Source organism: Salmo salar, chromosome 26 (genome assembly GCF_965601325.2).
Source record: "Salmo salar chromosome 26, fSalSal1, whole genome shotgun sequence".
In the NCBI taxonomy this organism is placed as follows: domain Eukaryota; kingdom Metazoa; phylum Chordata; class Actinopteri; order Salmoniformes; family Salmonidae; genus Salmo; species Salmo salar.
The window spans coordinates 29,716,771-29,733,215 of NC_138316.1; the positions used below are offsets into that span (position 1 = coordinate 29,716,771).

The window sequence follows — 16,445 nt, forward strand, 5'->3', positions numbered from 1 at the left end:
CACCAACCATTTCCCTGGAGCTCATCAGCACCAACCATTTCCCTGGAGCTCATCAGCACCAACCATTCCCCTGGAGCTCATCAGCACCAACCATTCCCCTGGAGCTCATCAGCACCAACCATTCCCCTGGAGCTCATCAGCACCAACCATTCACCTGGCAGCACCAACCATTGACCTGGAGCTCATCAGTAATATTCAGTACCACCACTGCTTTCTTTTCTACTGGCTTCATATTAACCCTCCAGTCCACTTAAAGCCATGCATGCAGCAGGCTGTCCCCCCAGGGTTTGGAAACGTCCGGTCTGTTAATCTGTCACCATCCAGGCTACTAGGAAGAGTGTAAAGAGGATTAAGATGTTCAATTCCTGGTAGAATATTATCCTTGGTTCACAATGAGTGAAGGAAGGAAAATAAATAAACAGTGAATAGGAATGGATGGGATGGCTTTAGAAGAAAACTAAAATACATTCCCAAATAATATCTGTCCGGTATTATGAGTCTTAATCGTAAAGTTGAGACACATAGGTTAGATTTGTTCTGTTGTTGTAGTGATTCAGTAACAACACTGAATCACTTCCTAAGAAGTGTTCTTGTCTGTCCCTTTAGTCTCAGATATTAGTAACATACTGTTCCAGTACATAGTGGTTAGTAAAGGAAATAGAAATGAAACATGCTTGTTTTTCACTAAATGGATTCTAGCTAATACAATGCCATTTCAGATGTCACAATCAGCCCTGTTTTACCCTGATTTAGCCCTAGTCTCCATCTGGATTGTAAATCATCTTTATCCCCAGTGAAGCTGCAGACAGGCAGCAGATCATCTAGACTAGATCCTTAAGGACAGGGAAGGGGACTAGCTGCCATCTGAAGGGGTTGATCAGCTTGTGCTGTTAACACTGTGGATGGAACACAGAGCTGGCTCTTTACTCTGTCGTACACTGGTTTCTGGATTAGCAACACAAGCCACTTCCACTGTGATCAGTCACTCACACACACAGACACTCGGAATGACTGAAATCCTCTCAACATCACCCATCTGTTTCACTCACTATCAGAATTAGGACAATTATTGACAGTGAGCTAGAATAAGTAGTCTATTGCTATTTGCTCTATTATGGTTTAGATATTGTCCATAATAAAACTATAAACACATTGTATTGTCTTAACTGTAGGAGACAGTGTTCAGGTATCTTACTGACCAATTCCCTGAGCAGGCCCAGGCCCCGTGGCTGACTTCTGTTGACCTGTGTCCTGTTAAGGAGCTACATTGTGTGACCAGTGGGCCATGCTGCTACCTTCCACAGCAGAGATGTTTCTCTAACTGTTATTGAACTGTTTATTGTCAGAGATCTCCAGTCTCTGTCTCTCAGTCTGAGAACAAAACATCCAGTTCATGTGTGACCAGACCAGACAGACAGACAGACAGACCGTCCTCCAGGAGGAGGGAGCAGGAGGCTGAGTACTGGCCGGCTGGGCCCCAGCAGCGGGACACCCTCTGGGGCAGAGTATTTAACGCTCCACCTGCTTATCGATCCTGTCCTCCAGGCCGAGTGATGGGCGCGTGAGCGGACATAGGGGAGGGGGCAGAGGGGGGCATGGCAGACCCCAGCCTCAGCCCGCGGTATCCTGGCTTGTGTCTGTCCTTGACACTGCCCGTGGGACAGGCCTGGAGGACGCCTTGGCCCTGCTTCTAGCCCTCAGTCTCCCCCGGGCCGCCTGCACTTTGCAGAGCCATATTGATTTTGTGGCGGGGCAGAGAAGTGAGGCTGGCTAGAGAGGGAGAGAGACAGAGGGAGGAAAGAGACCGAGAGAGAGAGAGTGCGCTCTCTAAAGCACTGACTTCTCCTTGACTCCACATCAGGACGCGACAAGGCTGTCAGAACAACTTGATGACCCCAGCGCACCCTGCTGAAAACTGCTAATCACAGTCTTTCAATCAATGCTCTCCTTCCCCTCCCTCCGTCCCTCATTCCCCCCCTCGTTCCCTCACCTCTCTCCCAACAAACTGGCCTGTGTCTCAATCTGAATACCTAGGGAATGTGTGTCAGTGTTAAAATGGTCCATTCTGCCTGGAAAACAGCTGACCTCATGAAACCATGTTGTCATTTGTAGGTGAAAACTAAAAAGCTTTCTCTATCGACATAATCCTAATGGAAGTGTTATGGCCTGCCCACAAAATAACAATTAAAGTCAAAGTGGCTAACACCCTTTACTTTTCTGCTTATGTAAGGTAGGGCAGACCTCTTAAATATCTGTTCTGCTCTGCTCTCTCTCTCTCTCTCTCTCTCTCATTCTCTCTCTCTCTCTCTCTCCCTCTCTCTCTCTCTCTCTCTCTCTCTCTCTCTCTCTCTCTCTCTCTCTCTCTCTCATTCTCTCTCTCTCTCTCATTCTCTCTCTCTCTCTCATTCTCTCTCTCTCTCTCATTCTCTCTCATTCTCTCTCTCTCTCTCTCATTCTCTCTCTCTCTCTCTCTCTCATTCTCCTCTCTCTCTCTCTCTCTCTCTCATTCTCCTCTCTCTCTCTCATTCTCTCTCTCTCTCTCTCTCTCATTCTCTCTCTCTCTCTCTCTCATTCTCCTCTCTCTCTCTCTCTCTCTCTCATTCTCCTCTCTCTCTCATTCTCCTCTCTCTCTCTCTCTCTCATTCTCCTCTCTCTCTCTCTCATTCTCCTCACTCTCTCGCTCTCATTCTTCTCTCTCTCGCTCTCATTCTTCTCTCTCTCATTCTCCTCTCTCTCTCGCTCTCTCGCTCTCATTCTCTCGCTCTCATTCTTCTCTCTCTCGCTCTCATTCTTCTCTCTCTCTCTCTCCTCTCCAGATTGACACGTTGGGTAAAGGTCATGGAAACATCTTTTTCTTCTTCTAGGTGTAGATGAGTGTGAAATAGATGTTGACACGTGGACATTGAAAAGCACTTGAATGGACAGGCCTTGTATGTGCCAAGATGTCAGTGTCTAGGCTTACCCCAGGTGTATGTGTAAATACTTTGGGGTGATTCATCTTTCTTTCTTTCTCTCTTTTGATTTCTCTTAATTCCTGACAGGCTGTGTCACAGATTGGGTTTAACACTGTGAGAGAGAGACAGAGAGAACACAGAGGTCTAATTGAATCGCTGTTTAAACTACTTGACTGTCTTCCATAAAGTACTTGTCATTGTGTCAACCAGTATGATTGTCTATAGTTGTGTGTGTGTGTGGGCCTATAGTGTGTGTTTAAATAATGATCCTTGGTGATCACCCTGCCTGCGGACCTGTGGTGCTGGTAATGTTATTAGATCAGTTCTAAACAGGGCGTGAAAGGTCTGCCCGGGCCCAGCTCCATGCAGCATCACACCGGCCCTTTAAATGACTTGGCTGTTCAGATAGATAGATGGATGGACACATTTTAATATGAATGATTCCACCTCCCTCTGACCTGCCACTAAGTGAAGTGAACAATGTCCCCCTTCAGCCCCAAACAACAATTAGTGAGGGAGAGCGTCAACGAGGGCTAGTTGGCCATTTTTCATCACCTACCTGAATGGATCTCTACTGAAAACATCTACTCAGGGCAGGAAGAGCCTGCTGTGTCTCGTTGCACTGTGTGTGTGTGTGTGTGTGTGTGTGGTGTGTGTGTGTGTGTGTGTGGGGTGAGATAGAGACTACGGAGTTGAGCTGCTGAGGGAGGACACAGATGAAGATACATGTTGGTGATCAGCTTTTCCTCTTGGGCAGGAGGAGCATCGAGGCTCATCATATTCTAGCTGTGTACTATTGCAATACCTTTTGACATATTCAATAGAAAAACTATATTTGACACCTACTATTTACTACATGAGCAGTGACCACCTGATCAGAATGTAACCAGCTAGTTCTCCAACCAGACAGATGAATATGCATCCCCACCTCCTGGTCCAGTGTGTGGGTGTGGGGTTACACATTATTACTGCCCTGTGTGGCCTGGTTCTCAGGTCACTCTACAGATGTTCCAATCAGTTAACCATTTATTACACTGTTCAGTCACTTATCACTTACCTCCCATCCACCTCCATAACCATTACAGTGACCGCTGACCAGTGTGTGGGATTCTGAGAATGCATTATGCCACGATTTGTTGGGAAGAAAATGTCAAAAGGCAGTTAAAGTTTTGCTTTTCTTTCAATGGATAGTGCTTATTATGTCCCGGGGCCTAAATGCCAGTTAAAACAACATGTAGCCTGGGGGGGGAGGGACAGTGTCAGTGTGCAAGGAAGTGTGTGTGATGGATTGTGTGTGTGTGATGGTACCTAGGTGCTGTGTGCTCTCACCGTGGTTCGTGGCAGTCAGAGACATGCCTTGTGTATGAGGTAGCTACGTGCTGTTAGTCACCTAGGCAGGGTGAGGCGGAGGGAGTCCAGGGGCCTGCGGGGTGGAGGTCCTGGGGGCTGGGGCGTGGAGGTCCTGGGGGCTGGGGCGTGGAGATCCTGGGGGCTGGGGCGTGGAGGTCCTGGGGGCTGGGGAGTGGAGGGGCTGGGGGGTGGAGTTCCTGGGGGGTGGAGGTCCTGGGGGCTGGGGGGTGGAGGTCCTGGGGGCTGGGGCGTGGAGGTCCTGGGGCCTGGGGCGTGGAGATCCTGGGGGCTGGGGCGTGGAGGTCCTGGGGGCTGGGGAGTGGAGGGGCTGGGGAGTGGAGGTCCAGGTGGCTGGGGGTTGGAGGTCCTGGGGGCCGGGGGGTGGAGGTCCTGGGGGCCGGGGAGTGGAGGGGCTGGGGGCCGTGGAGGGGCTGGGGAGTGGAGGGGCTGGGGGGGTGGAGGTCCAGGGGGCTGGGAGGGTGGAGGTCCAGGGGGCCGGGGGGGTGGAGGTCCTGGGGGCCGGGGGGGTGGAGGTCCTGGGGGCTGGGGAGTGGAGGGGCTGGGGGGGTGGAGGTCCAGGGGGCTGGGGGTGGAGGTCCTGGGGGCTGGAGGTCCTGGGGGCTGGAGCGTGGAGGTCCTGGGGGCTGGGGAGTGGAGGGGCTGGGGGGGTGGAGGTCCTGGGGGCTGGGGAGTGGGGGGGCTGGGGCTGGGGGGTGGAGGTCCTGGGGGCTGGGGCGTGGAGATCCTGGGGGCTGGGGCGTGGAGGTCCTGGGGGCTGGGGAGTGGAGGGGCTGGGGGGTGGAGTTCCTGGGGGCTGGGGGGGTGGAGGTCCTGGGGGCTGGGGGGTGGAGGGGTGGAGTTCCTGGGGGCTGGGGCGTGGAGGTTCTGGGGGCTGGGGCGTGGAGGTCCTGGGGGCTGGGGAGTGGAGGTCCAGGTGGCTGGGGGGTGGAGGTCCTGGGGGCCGGGGGGTGGAGGTCCTGGGGGCCGGGGAGTGGAGGGGCTGGGGGCCGTGGAGGGGCTGGGGAGTGGAGGGGCTGGGGGGGTGGAGGTCCAGGGGGCTGGGAGGGTGGAGGTCCAGGGGGCCGGGGAGTGGAGGGGCTGGGGGCCGTGGAGGGGCTGGGGAGTGGAGGGGCTGGGGGGGTGGAGGTCCTGGGGGCCGGGGGGGTGGAGGTCCTGGGGGCCGGGGGGGTGGAGGTCCTGGGGGCTGGGGAGTGGAGGGGCTGGGGGGGTGGAGGTCCAGGGGGCTGGGGGTGGAGGTCCTGGGGGCTGGAGGTCCTGGGAGCTGGAGCGTGGAGGTCCTGGGGGCTGGGGAGTGGAGGGGCTGGGGGGGTGGAGGTCCTGGGGGCTGGGGAGTGGGGGGGCTGGGGCTGGGGGGTGGAGGTCCTGGGGGCTGGGGCGTGGAGGTCCTGGGGGCTGGGGGGTGGGGGGTGGAGGTCCTGGGGGCCGGGGGGTGGAGGTCCTGGGGGCCGGGGAGTGGAGGGGCTGGGGAGTGGAGGGGCTGGGGGGGTGGAGGTCCAGGGGGCTGGGGGTGGAGGTCCTGGGGGCTGGAGGTCCTGGGGGCTGGAGCGTGGAGGTCCTGGGGGCTGGGGAGTGGAGGGGCTGGGGGGGTGGAGGTCCTGGGGGCTGGGGAGTGGGGGGGCTGGGGAGTGGAGGGGCTGGGGCTGGGGGGTGGAGGTCCAGGGGGCTGGGGCGTGGAGGTCCTGGTGGCTGGGGAGTGGAGGGGCTGGGGGGTGGAGGTCCTGGGGGGTGGAGGTCCAGGGGGCTGGGGCGTGGAGGTCCTGGGGAGTGGAGGGCTGGGGGGTGGAGGTCCTGGGGGCTGGGGTGTGGAGGTCCAGGTGGCTGGGTCGTGGAGGGCCAGGAGGTGGCTGGACCTGGAGGTGGCTGGACCCATGGGGGTAGTTCTCAGACAAACCACCCTCTCAGAGGAAACATGCTCTACTCCACCACCACCAGCAATTCTGATGTCGACATGTTATTTTCTTAGTTATTTTGAGCCATAATGATCTAAGCACTAGACATTAATCTACTCATTTAAGTGTCAAAAATAAAAAATACCAGCCGTTTGATTTCCCTCTCATGTCCAGATCTGAGAGAACAGACCCCCTATTTATGTGATAAACAGTCTGGCCAAGGGGATTTTAATCCCGTCAACAGAGAGAGATTAAGAGCAGCATCAGATATATCACTCAGAACAGACGACTGGCATGGTTACAGCAAATCATCCATGTCATTGTTTTTATGGGATTGGTAATCTGGTTTCTTATGCTGGGTGGAAAAGCAGCATCTCTAACTGACAGAGAGACTGCTCTGATATACAGGGAGATGGGAGGAGAGGAGATGAGAGCAGAGGAGAGGCAAGAGAAGAGAGGAGGAAATGAGAGCCCATCTGCTACAGAGGGCTGGGGTTGTCTTTTTTCCTGTGGAATTTCTGAGTGGCTTGATGTATTCGACATGTGCGTGACAGCCCGGTTGTGTGCGATTGGAGCTGAGGCAGTGTGCTATCCAGCCTAGTTGTGTGTGTGTGTGTGTGTGTGTGTGTGTGTGTGTGTGGTGTGTGTGTGTGTGTGTGTGTGTGTGTGTGTGTGTGTGTGTGCATGCATGCATGCACATCACACAGGGCAATGTGCTCTAAGGTCAAGTTGGCAACGGCCTACCAACCAGCCTTGTACACACATACATACAGGAACAACACACACTGGTTACACACACAGGAAACACACCACACTGCCCCCTTACTCATGCTCACACATCACACAGAAACACCCCCACACTGGACACACACACACACACACACACACACACACACACACACACACACACACACACACACACACACAGGTTTAATATCCTGAAGCTTCTGCAGGATTTTGACACCAATGAATGTGTGTCAGTTTTCCTCCTCTGCTCTTCTTCCTTGCCCTTTGAACACAGACTGGCCATGAATAGTGGATGTTGTTTTGTGTTGTAGATTCACTCTGTCTGTGGACCAGTTTTCCTCTCCTTTTGTTTGTTCCACTCTAAATAGAATAACTTAGAGTGCCGGCCTGTCTGGAAGCCCATGTGCATCCTGTTGGTGGTGTTGTTGGTGGTGTTATTGGTTTTGGTGTTGTTGTTATTGGTGTTGTTGTTGATGTTATTGGTGTTGATGGTGTTGGAGTTGATGGATGGTGGTTGTGTTGTTGGTGGTGTTGTTGTTGGTGGTGTTATTGGTGTAGTTCTTGGTGGTGTTGTAGTTGATGGTGGTGGTGTTATTGTGGTGGTGTTGTTGGTGGTTGGTGGTGTTGTAGTTGATGGCGGTGGTGTTATTGGTGGTGTTGTTGTTGGTGTTTGGTGGTGTTGTAGTTGATGGTGGTGGTGTTATTGGTGTAGTTGGTGGTGGTGTTGTAGTTGATGGTGGTGGTGTTATTGGTGGTGGTGGTGTTATTGGTAGTGTTGTAGTTGTTGGTGGTGGTGTTGGTGTTTGGTAGTGTTGTAGTTGATGGTGGTGGTGTTATTGTTGGTGGTGTTATTAGTGTAGTTGTTGTAGTTGGTGGTGGTGTTATTGGTGGTGGTGGTGTTGGTGGTTGGTGGTGTTGGTGGTGTTGTAGTTGGTGGTGGTGTTGTTGGTGGTGTTGGTGGTGTTGTAGTTGGTGTTGGTGGTGGTGGTGTTATTGGTGGTGGTGGTGTTGGTATTTGGTAGTGTTGTAGTTGGTGGTGGTGGTGTTATTGGTGGTGGTGGTGTTGTAGTTGATGGTGGTGGTGTTATTGGTGGTGGTGGTGTTGTTGGTGGTTGGTGGTGTTGTAGTTGATGTTGGTGGTGGTGCTGTTGTAGTTGTCGGTGGTATTGTTATTTGTGGTGGTGGTGTTGTTGGTGGTTGGTGGTGTTGTAGTTGATGTTGGTGGTGGTGGTGTTGTAGTTGATGGTGGTGGTGTTATTGGTGGTGGTGTTATTGTTGGTGATGTTATTGATGTAGTTGTTGGTGGTGTTGTAGTTGGTGGTAGTGTTATTGGTGGTGGTGGTGTTGTTGGTGTTTGGTGTTGTAGTTGATGGTTGTGGTGTTATTGTTGGTGGTGTTATTGGTGTAGTTATTGGTGGTGCTATTGGTGTTTGGTGGTGTTGTAGTTGATGGTGGTGGTGTTATTAGTGGCGGTGGTGTTATTGTTGGTGGTGTTATTGGTTTAGTTGTTGGTGGTGTTGTAGTTGATGGCGGTGGTGTTATTGGTGGTGTTGTTGTTGGTGTTTGGTGGTGTTGTAGTTGATGGTGGTGGTGTTATTGGTGTAGTTGTTGGTGGTGTTGTAGTTGATGGTGGTGGTGTTGTTGGTGTTTGGTGGTGTTGTAGTTGATATTGGTGGTGTTGTTGGTGGTGGTGTTATTGGTGTAGTTGTTGGTGGTGTTGTAGTTGATGGTGGTGGTGTTATTGGTGTAGTTGTTGGTGGTGTTGTAGTTGATGGTGGTGGTGTTATTGGTGGTGGTGGTGTTGTTGGTGTTTGGTGGTGTTGTAGTTGATATTGGTGGTGTTGTTGGTGGTGGTGTTATTGGTGTAGTTGTTGGTGGTGTTGTAGTTGATGGTGGTGGTGTTATTGGTGTAGTTGGTGGTGGTGTTGTAGTTGATGGTGGTGGTGTTATTGGTGGTGGTGGTGTTGTTGGTGTTTGGTGGTGTTGTAGTTGATATTGGTGGTGTTGTTGGTGGTGGTGTTATTGGTGGTGGTGGTGTTGTTGGTGTTTGGTGGTGTTGTAGTTGATATTGGTGGTGTTGTAGTTGATGGTGTTGTTGTTGTTGTTGGTGGTGGTGTTTGTGTTGTTTAGCCTGCAGGTAAAACTGTAGCCCACTGAAGGGAAATCTACTAACAGCATAGAGCTAATAGGTTCTCCGTCTCCCATTCTGAGATTTCACCTTTTCCTGTCTGTATTCATGCACATACTTTTTCTGTTTGTCCTCTTTTTGATCCAGCCCTCTTTTGAGTCATTCAGGACACAACCTTTTTAAGGGTACACTTTAATGTTCTTAACAGGACATTTTATTTCACTCTAAAAGTCAGGACATATTTTGTCAGTCGGGACTCTCGCATTCCCCCGCGTCCCGCATGAGGTCTCTGGCATTATTAGGCCGGCAGAAATGTGAAACGCATGTAGTAAATGTCTGGGAATATATACGAGGCCTGCTGTCCTTAAACCTCACAGCCTTCACTCAGCTTGCTCACTGCTGATGCGGGGAAGCTGTGCGGCAAGGGGCGAGGCGAAGCGTTCACACCGGTGTCCACAGCACATTTAAAGGTTTAAAGGCAGGAGCGGGTCACTGACGTGGCACTCTCACCCGCCGGCTCTCAGCCAGCCAGTGGCTGACGGGTGTGGGGTGTGGGGTGTGGGGTGTGTGCACCTGTGGGGCTGTGGGGAGAGAATAAAGGACGGAGGGACGCAGACGGCAGAGATGGATGGATGGAGGGAGGGAAGGAGGTGAGGGGAGGGTTCGGCACTTGTGAAATTTATTTGGGTATCGCAGTTTTACGCTGGTTACCGTTGGATTTACAGGTCGGAATGGAATGTGAGCCAATGAAAGGGCTTTGATCCTTCCACCAGGTTGGGTCTTTATAGGAGGGAGCCAGTACGCAGAACGCAGCAGGGCATTCTTTATAAGGTTGTGAGGAACCCCACTGCAGAACCCAGAAATCATAAAAATGTGAGACGACAATGAAGCTAGGGGACTATGGGATGGTCATTGGATATCATCTGGGGAGGTTGAATTAAATGGGATGCTGATGCTTCACAGTCTCAGTTTAAATGTAGGCTAATTCATTCGTCAACTCCCAAAACCCTGAATTAATCTGTTCTCTTCTATCGTACATGTCATTACCTGTAAATTCATCATGACGTGTGCATCTTTGCTGACCTTTGTGTACTGACCTGTGTCTGGTCTCCTCTTCTCCAGAGGCGCAGGCTGCTGCAGGAGCTTGGAGACCAGCGCATCCCCTACCTCGGGCCCTCAGACCATGGCTTCCAACAGCTGGTGAGTCAGTCAGTCAGGCTGGTCCAGAGTCCAGACCACTGTTGACCTTCTGTCATCCCACTGCCTTTGGTACTAGTCCAGACCTTCTGTCATCCCACTGCCATTGGTACTAGTCCAGACCTTCTGTCATCCCATTGCCATTGGTACTAGTCCAGACTTTCTGTCATCCCACTGCCTTTGGTACTAGGCCAAACCTTCTGTCATCCCATTGCCATTGGTACTAGGCCAAACCTTCTGTCATCCCATTGCCATTGGTACTAGTCCAGACCTTCTGTCATCCCACTGCCTTTGGTACTAGGCCAAACCTTCTGTCATCCCATTGCCATTGGTACTAGTCCAGACCTTCTGTCATCCCACTGCCTTTGGTACTAGTCCAGACCTCTGTCATCCCACTGCCTTTGGTACTAGTCCAGACCTTCTGTCATCTCACTGCCTTTGGTACTAGTCCAGACCTTCTGTCATCCCACTGCCTTTGGTACTAGTCCAGACCTTCTGTCATCCCACTGCCTTTGGTACTTGTCCAGACCTTCTGTCATCCCACTGCCTTTGGTACTTGTCCAGACCTTCTGTCATCCCACTGCCTTTGGTACTAGTCCAGACCTTCTGTCATCCCACTGCCTTTGGTACTAGTCCAGACCTCTGTCATCCCACTGCCTTTGGTACTAGTCCAGACCTTCTGTCATCCCACTGCCTTTGGTACTAGTCCAGACTTTCTGTCATCCCACTGCCTTTGGTACTAGTCCAGACCTTCTGTCATCCCACTGCCATTGGTACTAGTCCAGACCTTCTGTCATCCCATTGCCATTGGTACTAGTCCAGACCTTCTGTCATCCCATTGCCATTGGTACTAGTCCAGACCTTCTGTCATCCCATTGCCTTTGGTACTAGTCCAGACCTTCTGTCATCCCATTGCCTTTGGTACTAGTCCAGACCTTCTGTCATCCCACTGCCATTGGTACTAGTCCAGACCTTCTGTCATCCCATTGCCTTTGGTACTAGTCCAGACCTTCTGTCATCCCATTGCCTTTGGTACTAGTCCAGACCTTCTGTCATCCCATTGCCTTTGGTACTAGTCCAGACCTTCTGTCATCCCACTGGAGACAGAGGACTTAGCACTTGGAAAGATACTTAGCTCATAGGCAGAACCATAGAATTAGAAGGAACAATGGCTAGTTATACAATATTTATGTTGGCTGTTTGGTCTGTGTACTTGTTCTCCATCAATTGTTTCTGGAGACAGAGATCACTTAACTCATAGCAGGCAGAACAACAGCTAATTGATCTGTGTTTGTCTGTGTTCCAGTGGGAGACTAGCTACTCTGGCCTGGCTCTGCGGCGGTCCTGCTCCCTGCCTGAGGAGCTCCATGGTCGGGTGGAGGCTGCTCTGCTCACCCTGCGGCAGAGGGGCTGTTTCCTGAGGGACCTGGTGAAGGTGAGGGACCGAGACGTCTTCACCGCCGTGTCCCGGGTGCTGCTGGGTCAGCCAGGAACCACCTACCGCTACCTGGACACGCGGCTCTTCACCATCCCCTGGCACACAGACGAGCAGAGAGGGACCTGCTGCGACCCAGACCTCAGTGCTGCCTGCAAAGCACTCTGGGAGCTCAACTGCTTCTTCTGCTCTGATGTCGGAGACAGGAAGGAGGGAGATGTTTTCAAGCAGTGCAGGAAAGAGTTGGTTGGTGCTATAGAGTCTAAACCCAGTGTAGAAGGAGACACGGAGTCTAAAGATAGCGAGGAGTCCAAACCCAGTGACGATGGAGGAGACTCGGAGTCCAAGCAGAGTGAGGAGGGAGAGACTGAGTCAAAGCACAGCGACGATTGGGACATAGAGTCAAAACACAGTGAAGAGGAAGGCCCATCGTCCAAACAGGATGCAGCATGGGAGTCAAGACACAGCGACGAGATGGGAGACATGAAGACTAAACAAACTGAATTGGGGAGTCCAACGGGGTCAAAACAACACAGTGAGGGAAAACACACAGGCTGGAAGCACAGGCCAGCTGGCAGCACAGAGACAGAGACCACAGGCCTAGGCCCTCAGGAGAAGCCTGTGGCTGAGCTAAAACACAGTCTCTCTGGGTACCACATTGAAGATGAGGAGGATGACGACCAGCAGAGTGGCCAGGGATGCTCTAACTTCAACCCTGCTAAGACATCCTGTCCTGGCCCGGCCCAGTTCAACGTCACCCTGCTCAACTACATGGACCCAGCAGCTATGAGCCAGCTGAAAGAAGAGCCGTATTATGGGATGGGCAAGATGGCTGTGGGCTGGCACCATGATGAAAACCTGGTCAGCCTATCTCCTGTGGCCGTCTACAGCTACAGCTGTCATGACAACGACAAAGGTGAGGGTCAAAGGTCATACAGTATAGTTGTTGTATATCACTGTCAGTAGTGGTGGATCCCTGTCAAACTAGACCCAAACTTCCTCAAAAACACCCTTCAGTCTCACTTGTTATCCCATTTTTATCACTCCACCCACTACCCCTTAGAAGTAGCTATTTTCTTCTCCACTGTGATGTCATTTTGAGCTACTATCTCTATCAGATGCAGCTAACAGCTAACGTTGTGTATGTGGCCCTACAGCAGCTCACTTCCAACAGCTATACAGCATTTATCTCAGACACGGCCTCCAGTGAGCCAGCCATCAGATCTATCAGCCTGATAGTGTCAGGGCATTATCAAATGTCATCACGGGCTGCCTCTGTTCTGTTCTGACAGGCTGGGATGCCTTATCGCTAGCAGGGCCAGGGAGTGAGGGAAGATCATCAACACACACTCTCTGGGACACATTCAGGGGCTAAACACATGCTGAACGGCACACTACAAAACTCCAACAACTCGCCCAGCCTTATCGCTCAACGATCTGATCTAAGTAATTTCCTCCAGAAATGATCAATGTGTAATTATCTGATATGGAATAATGAGTGTCTGCTTTGATTGCTGGTTCTAGACTGTACAGCAGTATTGAGGCAGTGTTTAGCCTAGATGTTCTATTATAGTGGGTCTCGGCCTGATTTTATAGGGCTGATATGAGTGTATCATTTTTGATGGAGTTCATTCATTGATTGATCGATCATGATCATATTTTTAAATCAAATATGTACTCTGTTTTACTATCAAGGTGCACGATCCCCTTTTCACATGGCAATACAGTTCACAACCATATCTCAGCCGCCTTTGCAGCGGGCCGACATCATTTCAGAGGGATTGGCTAAACAGAACCATCTGCCGTAGAGTAGAAGACTGTGGAGATGATTTGTTCTGACCCATCTGACCCTTGACCCCTGGGAACGCTGGCTTCAAACAGCACAGGACCGACCGGCCGGGGCTGTAGTCTAGGCAGACTGTTCTATCTGCAGCTGTGCCTTTCCTTTGTAGGCCAAACTGACCCCATAGCACCAGACTTCACAGGCAAACCTGACAAAAGTTTAGCAGCACTGCTCGCTGACCCCGCTGTGCATTACTCAAGAAATGCTATGTTCACTTTGGGCCAGATCGTTCTGAATTCTCCCAGAACCACAGAGATGGAATTGTTACCATGCGGAATGTTGTTTTTTTACGAGGGGGCCCATGTTTTTTACATTGTTCTCGGCTGCGCCACGGACAAAGCCCCTCTCTCTCAACTCAATAATTGAGCTGTTTTGCATCCCACAGTCTGGTACGTACAGTAACCAGTAACCATCTAAGCATGTTTATTTGCACGTCACCTGTCTTTCTTTGACACGCTTACTTTTCATGTCAGGTCTGGGAGAAGTCTAGTATTTGTCTCTTTTTCCCAAGGCTCTGTCTCTGGTGTTTCAGAATGGTTTTATTTAGGGTCACCCAGCTGCTCTGATCCGGAGGTATCTGGCTTGGCGGCGGAGTGTTTTCCGGCTGGAAAGACCACAATGCTCTTTACTCCAGCTCCAACACCATTCCCATCCTGGGTCCTTTAGGAGCAGTGTCATTAACAGCTCTCTCAGAAAGCACTGGCTGGAAATTAAGTTACTATTTATCCTCTGCTGAGCAAAGGAAAAGGCCTGATTTGCCGTGGGGCTAAGAGAGGCCCAGGAAGACTTTAGTATTGATTTATGCTGAAGGGTGTGGACCTAACAGGGGCTGGGTAGATCTCGTTTTCTCATCGTGCCTTGGATGGAGGACAGACAGGGAGAGGCTCAGAGACTGGCTATGGGAGGAGAATAGTCCCCACTACCCTGTCTGTCTGCTGCCCCTACACACACTAGCTAACTAACATCAAATACTTTCATTAAAAAGGCTGTCCTCTTGTACAGAAACTGTGATGAAGACACAAGTTGTACTGAGAGATAATGTAACAATATGCCCTGTCTCCTATTGTATATTTGGTTCTGATCTGACTGACCTAAGTGGTGGGATTGTTTGTGTTTAGCAGGTGTGAGCTCGGAGGAGGGTCCTGCAGAGAAGGGCTGCTGGAGGATTGGTCTAAAGGTGGCCTGGGACATCCACACCCCTGGATTGACCCTCCCACTGCAGTCCGGAGACTGCTACTACCTGAGAGGTACTAGAGCATGCACACCACTCCTTCTACATGACATCTCTAGTCTGTGTGAGATTTACACTTGATGTTCTAGTGTGTTTGGTTTACTGTGTCCCTACTGACCCATAGAAGCAGGATGCTCTCTAGACTCTCTCTTTTTCTACCTCTCTTTTCTGTTTTTTTTTTTCTCTCTCTCTCTCCTTCCCTCTCTCTCTCTTTTATCTATCTCTCTATTTCTCACTCTCTCATCATTGTGTTAGTCTGAACCCAACCCGACCAGAAGCCCTGTTCTGTTCTGTTCCGTTTGTAGCTCGGACTCTGGCCTGCTTGTGTGTCTGTAACCCTAAGGTTCCATGTAATTGCATGCATTAGAGAGGTTAAGAAAACCAAATGTTATTTTGTGAAGTCCTGTGACCCGGTGCTGTGGCAGCGGTGCTGGTGGTGTCTCTATGGAGTGGAGAGGACAGGCAGCGGGCCATGAGGGTGTAAATCAGACCTTAATGCTGATGGCTACAGCAGATGCCTTCCCCTTTCATCTCCGCCTGCTGGGTCGGGCTGCTCTTAGCTTCTACAATACAGGACAAGGCTACACGGCTATTATTGGCTACCACTAGCTTCCCCATCACAGCAGCACGCCATGTCCCACACTGTGTATGGGTTAGGACCTCCAAGACATCATTGTGTGTATTTGTCTGGGATCGTTGGTGAAATATGACTGCATCATTTTTTTGGACACGTACGAACAGACACACACACACACACAAAGACACAGGCGAGAACATGCAGGAACAGACTCATATTCTACCTCAAAACATGTTGATTTGAGTAGAAACCATGAGTTGGAGTGACCTCATGGGACATAACCCAGACAGGATGAGATTTGTAACTTTCAATCCAGGCATGATACCAGAGTGATGGGCTGCTCTAGAAACGCCATTGTAATTGGACCTGACTGAACTGGATCAATGGGGATTTATGTTCCAGTTTGGAAGATCCCTACAGGATAACTATGGTACTGTAGCAGCTCACACAGTCAGTCTGTCTCACTCCTACACACCTGGATCAGGTGCACAGTACAGTCGCTTACTACTGTAATCAACCAAGACTACATTCAAGAAACTAGTCCACTTAGTATTTCATTGGAGGTTTTAGCATGCCTCAACAAGGGACAGAAATAAAAGCTAGCTTTGTGATGCCTGTTGACTAGTGGCTTTGTGGTGTTTTTTAACATTTTATTATAATTTTTGTTGTAGTTTTTGCCCCTTTTTCTCCCCAATTTCGTGATATCCAGTTGGTAGTTACAGTCTTGTCCCATCGCTGCAACTCCCGTACGGACTCGGACAGGTGAAGGTCCAGAGCCATTTGTCCTCCGAAACACGACCCTGCCAAGCCACACTGCTTCTTGATACACTGCTCGCTTAATCTTGAAACCAGCCGGACCAATGTGTTGGAGGAAACACCGTACAGCTGGCGACCGAAGTCAGCGTGCATGCGCCCGGCACGACACAAGGAGTCACTAGAGAGCAATAGGACAAGGACATCCCAGACGGCCAAACCATCCCCTAATCCGGACGATGCTGGGCCAATTGTGTGCCGCCTCATGGGTATCCCGGTCGCTGCCAGCTGCAACACAGCCCGGGTTGGAACCTGGGTCT

General features: G+C 51.1%; 1 protein-coding gene across 2 annotated transcripts in view; it reads left to right on the forward strand.

Annotated features, from left to right (window-relative positions):
* LOC106587595 (FTO alpha-ketoglutarate dependent dioxygenase) overlaps positions 1–16,445 on the forward strand; it is a 177,952-nt gene that overhangs the window by 13,482 nt on the left and 148,025 nt on the right. Inside the window, exons 2-4 of one of the 2 annotated variants that reach the window (XM_014176154.3) lie at positions 10,212–10,289; positions 11,593–12,637; positions 14,683–14,811. In XM_014176154.3, the coding sequence (XP_014031629.3) occupies positions 10,212–10,289; positions 11,593–12,637; positions 14,683–14,811 (1,252 nt within the window). The remainder of the gene's footprint in view (positions 1–10,211; positions 10,290–11,592; positions 12,638–14,682; positions 14,812–16,445) is intronic. The other variant, XM_014176157.3, reaches the window with a different exon arrangement.